Consider the following 7579-nt stretch of genomic DNA (forward strand, 5'->3'; position numbering starts at 1 on the left):
GACTGAAGACTAGCCATTAGTGAAATGAGAAGGATGAATAATAAATTATTATATCCCTTTAAGTATTATTGCATTCCTCTTTGGAAACTTTCCAAAAGTTCTTATCAGAAATGTTTCTGCTAGAAATAACCTTATTATATCGTAGAATTTATATTGTTAAATTTCTAATTGTCTATGTATAAATGCACCACTATTTATGTTTTAATTATATTAGTATTTACCCTTTTCAATAAGCAGTATAATCAGTAATCACAAGCATACTAGCTAGTTCAAAACTGTTGAATGATAAAATCTTCCGTTTATCAACTACCAAGGGCAATCAATTTGGTCTAAGGTAAACACATTTAGGCTTTTTTTAGCTGGTTTTTGTTTTGTTTCATTATTTGTCCTAATTTATCTTTTGCATATTTGTTTATGTTTATTATAGAGGAGTGATCAGAATTTATAGAGATAATTTAACTAAGTAGAGGTGAAAAATAATCTGAGATACAGTTTATCAGTTTCGGTCACATTCGTGTCAGGAGGAGTAGAAAAGAACAATCAACAAAAACAAGTACGCAAACTATATGGGATGGAGGCCTAAGCTTGAAGGATTAATAGTGAAAATCATAGATAATTTGTTCATATCATAGAATTATAGAATTGTCAAAGTAATTCATGATATTGATGTTAGTATTACCGAAAGATTGGGTAAGATCTGATGAGATTTGACTTTCATTTGGTACCCTCACATACTTAGATGTATAGTCTCTTTTTGTCCCACATTGATAGATTGTTCTAAAACTACTTTCTTTATATATCGTGGCGTCTAATAAGGGTTGTCTCTTCGGAGACATCTGATAAAATTGGAACGATACAGAGAAGATTAGCATGGCCCCTGCGCAAGGATGACACGCACAAATCGAGAAATGGTCCAAATTTTTTTGACCTTTTTGCGCAGAGCTCCTGGCAATCTGGTATGGTAGTGAATTATCGACTTCACTGGAGTATTAACATTGCTGTGACAAATTTAAGATCAAACTAATTGATTTGCTTATTGAAGTCGAATGTATCTGTAATACAGTGGGAAAAAGATTACATTAGCAAAGCCAGCAATACCCTTGAATATCTGAAGCAAAGATTACATCAGTAAAACCCTTGCAAATCTGTTAATTTTTTTTGTTTTTGAACTATTGCAAATCTGTTACTGATGTAACCAGAATTACTAACTAGTAATTTAGAAGACATGTCAGACCATTGTTTCTAAATTCATATCTGATAAATTGAATATAGAAATAGAACTCGTAATTGATAATGGTTGAAAGCTTTTAGGTGTACATATAGCCTTTATTCTAGAAACAAATAATGTGTGATAAACCACTAGATTACATGACTTCTAGCTCTATATTTTATTGTTACTCAGTAATACATTAATTTATGTAGTACTTTAGACAACAGAATGGTGTTACCGAGTAAGAGAGCTGATGTTCCACATCGAAACAAACAAAGAGGATACGGCAACTTCAGGATACAAAGCGCAGGATTTGAGACCAAACAAATCATACCTTTCTCGGCCTTTTGGCTAAGATCAAGTGTAGTATCTGTTCTTATCAGTTTAATATCTGATACGTGGGTCAATGACCCACAACGATATTAAATTTATTTTTTAAGGGGGAGGATCCACCACAGTAGCTTGCTGCTGGGATTCTCAAGTGTCGCCCATGCGTTGCACTATTGCACGGGCCTGGCACACCTCACTACATCATTAAATCAAATTTCTTAGCTTATTTATTAGGGGGGTCTATCTTTTCCATGTTTAGACTTGATTCTTGTAATGTGCTTTGCAATTTACAACGTTTTTAGATTTTGGTATTTTAGATCATTCTGAAATGTACTTAATTGTTACAGGATCTGTCACAAAACTTGATGGTTTTTGCTTCAAAACAGGTCAATCTTCTACAGCTTAAAGTTCCGAAATCAATTGATATATATAGAAAGATGCACCTTGTCACTAATTACCACTTCTATTTTGATGGTCTGGTGAAGAGTTTTATCACACCTCTTGCAGGTTGCTACATAGCAAATGATATTAAAGCTCGTTTGCATACAAGATGTCTATTTGGCTGGAGTATGCTCAGTTGATCTATCCAATACTCGTATAGTATTAATGCGTCCAAATACATTAGCAAAATCTATCCAAAAAAATTGAACTGTTACCCTGAAAGAAAGAAAGAACGCAAGAATCATCCTTACTCAACTACGGAGTATTTTGTTTATACTATGCAATAAATCCTACAACAGAACTTAATGCTAGTAGCTGACAACATTTCAGAATTCAGACTGCAAATGCTGGAAGCTCCTGTTTAAGGAACTTCCTCCAAAAAAAATATAACTATATAAGCCACTGACTGCAGCAAGCACAAGGTATTCTTTAGTAAAAGGCGAAAGAATGTATAGTTCGCTCTCTGCATGGCTGCTTAAGTTGTACAGAGTTTTTACTAAGTAATATGAATAAGTATAATGCATTCCTGGCCATAGATAACTATTTCTTAAAGCTATATAATGGCAGTAGAAAACCAGGCAACTTTTCCTTTGCTCTTTCTGGTATCAGATAAATTGATTTGATTGCCTGCTAGCTTCAGTCCTTTGCATCAGCGATTCCACCTGGTGTAATCTGAAATACGTGCTGGTGTCAAGGTGTTAACATTGGTGAAGATGCAGAATGTTTCAATTTGCACTAAATAGTAGCGCAAGTGTCAATAGAAAAAGGATATAGCTTCGGCCTCTGGCAGATTTGGGGCATCAATCACCTTGCAGATACGCTGTTCACCCTTTCCCTTCCTGAACATCAACCTTATTGTTGATGCATGGGCTAAGACATGACCGCCTGCTGGCTTCTTAGGGTCTGTAACAAAAACTCCTCCTGCTGGATCAGCGATAACTGCAAGCAGCATCTGATTAGTTGGCTAGTGTTCAATGGTTTGATCAACAATTATTTGCATAAATCACTACTCATGAAAATCCAAGTCAGATTGGTTGAGGATTTTTGGAATAACCTTGATTAGTAAGATATACAGCAATGTTGAACTCTTCAGCAATTTTTATCAAACGAGACAGCATTTGGGCCAGTTTTTGCTGAAAATGCAATTAAATTCTTGTCAAGATATAGAACTAAGCAGAAAAATGAATGAGAAATTCACTGCATCAAGGAGGTCCTTCAAGAGTTCATACATATTTGTGTATCCTAGATAGTGTTTAATAATGTAGATTGTTTCATATCTTTCAACAAATTACCTGTCGGTCTGCAAGCTCTCCTCTTCCAGAGAAATCCACTCGGAAAAGAGCAATGACAGAATCTACAATCTAAAAAATCAATGAAAAATTCATGTTAGCCAAGAATTTTATGAGAGGATTTTTCTGGCTACTTTTTTTTTTTATAAGAAATTGCGAGTACTCACCAGTAATCTGAAGGGTTCCTCAGCCATTTTTGCAGCCAAGCCGAGGAGGAGATTGTGCTGATGTTCATACGTATATGCACGTGCATATATGATCTATAGGATTGTAAGATAAAAAAAAAAAAAGTCATCATGTGATATATAATTCAGACACAAAAATAAGTGGTTAGGTTGCTTTTTACATTGTCTAGGACAGCAGCAGCATCCATCCCAAACCTTTCAGCAATTGGCACAATACGATCAGGTCGACTGTAGTGTAGTAAGTGAAGAGAAAACTCTTTTAAAATGTACTTCATTTGCAGAATTTTAATCTGTTTCTGTACTCCAAAACTAAATAGAATGACAGGAGAGGATACAAAGTTCCTTCAGTGTCGATGTAGGCAACCTTCCCATTTCCTCCTTTCATGCTAGTCGGAAGCTGCAGGTAAGCATTGAAAAACAAGTAAATTTTACCTCTAACTTGAGACTTCTACCCTCAAGGAAATCAAAACACATGTTTACATCAAAGACATGCATGGACAATTTATCCTTCATTAACAGAACATGTGAAACCATTCTCACTCTCTTAAAAAAGCAACTGAGACAACGTGTCGCCGACTTACAAACTCAGTAATACAGGTACACTATCTTCCTAATTTGTCAGTGAGCACCCTTCAGTTTCCTGAAAATCTGATTCTAGGGTTGAAATGTTCGACTAAACTAGCATATTAACTGAAACAGTGAAACCTGACTGTTAACAACCATATAGATCAGAGGTTGTAAGCACTTTTCTACTTCCATCATACTGCAATCCCAACCAAAATATGGTCTAAACTAGTGGTTATTTCTTGTTAGTTGCTGATTAAACTTACTGCCTACCGAAATTTAGCTGTTTCAGATCATAAATCTGGCATACAATAAAAGATTTACCTGTGTTGAGACGCATAGAGTATGTGCTAGCTGAGTTTTTCCAGAGCTGAGCAGAATCAATTATCAAGCCATGAGAGGTCAGAAAAGTAGATATGTAACTTGTTAACTAGTCAGCATAGTCAAATTTGCTTATGAAAAGTATATAATCAATCATAAAGTCTAAAAATGTAGTCGATCAGTCATTAAAACCAAGAAGAGAAGTACAAAATTTGAAAATTAGTCAGCTAGTTATTTTCTGAGCAAAAATTGATTCAACATACACAGAAACCACGGAAACGTTGCCACACCAATTAAAGATTCAAGATACTGTTAAGGGTCCTCACCGGAATTCTCCAAATGTTTCAGTAATTGCTGATGTTTCGATTCCACCTTTTCCAATGAAACATAATAAGAGTGTTAAACATACAAATGAACTCTAATATTTGCCAAGATGCTAGTAATTTGAATAAGAATAAAATGACTTATACTGATCAAAACAGCATATAGTTACCTCCTAATAACTCGTCTAATGACTGGCTTCCAGTGGTTATGCGAACCACAGATTTTCTCTATTGCAAATAACAATTATGATAGAATTAGAAGTAGTAAAACAGCTAAAACTACACAATTGGAATTCAGAATTTTAAAATTTGTAGAGAACAGCAACTTACTTTGAGCAAAGCATCACTTCCTGTGATGTAACCATAATTCTGGATAAATTAAAGCAGAACATTAAGATTTGATTAGCTTCGAAACCAATACGATAAGCCGATCAATTGAGAAATATGATTGCAGAGAACGTACCACAATCTTCTCAGCAGCTTCGCATATCTTATCAACTTTAGCCTCAGACAATCCCTTAATACCAGTCAAATTCTACACACACAAACAAAATTAGGAAAGATGTATTAAGAAATCTCAAAGGAAATTGTATAATTCTGAATTCAAATTCAAAGTAAAAAAAAAAATAAACAAATGATGTAAGACCTTCTTCGTCTGCATCATCAAGCCATTACAAGTGTATATTCCAGCATCCTGAAGCTTCTTAACATCTCCAGCATTGATTCCATGTGCAATCACTAGTGAAAAATAATTTCTTAATGTTAAAGTTATACGCCGAAAAATTGAGAATAATTTGGACGGCTTTAAGCATTCATCGCGATAATTTTTCAAATTAGACGAACTAACAAGAAATTTTCTGATGAACTACGCATATCGGAGCAATAGTTATTTAAAATTCACACACAAACACAAATTTAAACAAAGTAAGCGTTTGGCGCCAAAAACACAGTATCATTTCAGCTTCATGACAATATAACGATTGAAACGTATAATTTGAAGTTCTACGAAATTTGAATTTGTATGCATTTCAAGAGAAAAATTTAACGAAGTTCAATATGAGCTATGAGATTCAACTGTTCAGCGCGATAAATTAAAAACTAGAACAAATAACTAGAAAAATTTTAAAAGTAATTCAGACTCAAGTTTATCAAGTAATCGAAAGTAGAAACATAGAATTTCAGATAAAATCGGAGTAATCTCTATGAATTAAGCGATTAAGCTATGTTTCAACAAAATTTAACAATAACAGCTAGAAAAACAGAGTGTAAATTCAGCTTTCCAAATTTATGCAACTGGAATTCTTGAGCAATTTTTTTATAATTCAAATTCATACCAAATTCAAGTAAATCGCTACAAATTTAGAGAGATGATCATACATTTATCAATAGCTTCGAACAAGTCTTCTTCATCTTCGATTTCTTCTCGTTGAACAAGCTGCAATTGCTGGCTCTGTTCTTCAGATCTGCATCAAAATTCAAAAACACAAATAGTCATCAACATATAAAAAATTCTTCAGATCATTATTATGCAGAGAATTTCCAGTTGCAGAAGAGAACTTACTTGAGTGCGTACATTTCCGGCATTGTAGAGAGAAAACTTCGACGATTTTTTGAAGGAACTTCAGTTTTAGAGAGAGAGAGAGAATGAGGATTTTAGAGAGAGAAATAGAGAAATTGTAATTGTGAATTTGTTAGTGGTTTCGCTCTTCGGTGCTCCGGAAGAACCCTTTTTATAGGTGTGGAATGTGGATTAGGCGCGGAATTAAATGGAATTTGAAGTCGCTCTTATCAGTTTTTGGTTCAAAATTTTGATGACGTGTGAAATGTAATAAATTTCAGGTAATTATATGTTGAAATTAAAATAAAAAAAAAATAAAAAATGGAATGGAAATCAAAAGTTTGTGCTTATAATTGCTTGCTAATTTGTTATGGTGTTGCTAATTGGTTTATTTTTTGGGGAAGGTTGAAGATATACAAGTTATTCTTCACTGATTGAGGCATTAGAGTAAATTGATAAATAGTGAAATAAAAGACAACAATGTTGATCACGTGACTTGAGTTGAATGAAAAATAGAAAGGAAAAAAAGGTGAATATTTAAGAAATATTAACTTTTTGTGATGACTTTGAAAAAAAAAATTAGAATGTTTAAACTTTAAAGTAGTGAATTACATTTGAGATTCAGAATGATATAAGAGATTAAGGCCTTGTTTACTTCACCTTATTTTTACTTATTTCAGAAAAAATAAGTTCAGATCAGAAAAAATGTGTTTAGATAAAGAAAATCGGTTCACATCAGTTCATCATTTTATGTGTAGTTTTTTGTCGCTAAATAACTTTAATTTCGTAATGAAAAAAATTCTGAAAATCACATATTAATAAAATACACATTATTACGAATCTAACAAGATCCCACTTGATATATTTTTTTAAAATATATTATTATTGTATATATAAGGTCAAAGTTTGGTCAAATTTGACATTCAAATCAAATCAGACCAGATCAGATATGTTCAGATAATCAAATATAAGACGAACTAAACAGGTCTAAGTGTCAAACACTCAAACAGTGAGTTAGAAAGTTAGAATTATGAGGATATATTTTTTTTATGGTGTATAACATAAGCTTAATTGAAAATTTGGTACTACTTCATCAGTGTTTAATTAGTGTTACACTTTGACCAAATATTGACTTTATCTAATTGTATGTTATTTAGTAAAATTATAAGAAAATTGATATTATAAAAGTATACATTATAACGAACCCAACAATCTATTAATACAATAACATTATTATTTTTTTAAATTAGTAAATTAATCAAGTCAAAATCATTGTGTGAGTCGTGAAAAAAAAAAAATCAAGTGTAGCACTCATAAAAATGTGAAGAGAGTAAAATCAGATTGTTGAAACCCATTGT

General features: G+C 32.9%; 1 protein-coding gene across 1 annotated transcript; it reads right to left on the reverse strand.

Annotated features, from left to right (window-relative positions):
* Nucleotides 1–2146: 2146 nt before the first annotated feature.
* LOC110694589 (meiotic recombination protein DMC1 homolog) lies at nucleotides 2147–6247 on the reverse strand. Its single transcript, XM_021871754.1, has 14 exons — nucleotides 6225–6247; nucleotides 6041–6126; nucleotides 5310–5401; nucleotides 5127–5198; nucleotides 4994–5032; nucleotides 4834–4891; nucleotides 4667–4712; nucleotides 4344–4389; nucleotides 3791–3852; nucleotides 3617–3683; nucleotides 3438–3530; nucleotides 3274–3342; nucleotides 3036–3114; nucleotides 2147–2920 (listed from the first exon to the last, which is right to left on the reverse strand). Exons 1-14 carry the CDS (start codon nucleotides 6245–6247, stop codon nucleotides 2736–2738), a joined length of 1017 nt encoding a protein of 338 aa, XP_021727446.1. The 3' UTR covers nucleotides 2147–2735.
* Nucleotides 6248–7579: the final 1332 nt, after the last annotated feature.

Source organism: Chenopodium quinoa, unplaced genomic scaffold (genome assembly GCF_001683475.1).
Source record: "Chenopodium quinoa cultivar QQ74 unplaced genomic scaffold, ASM168347v1, whole genome shotgun sequence".
Lineage (NCBI taxonomy): Eukaryota > Viridiplantae > Streptophyta > Magnoliopsida > Caryophyllales > Amaranthaceae > Chenopodium > Chenopodium quinoa.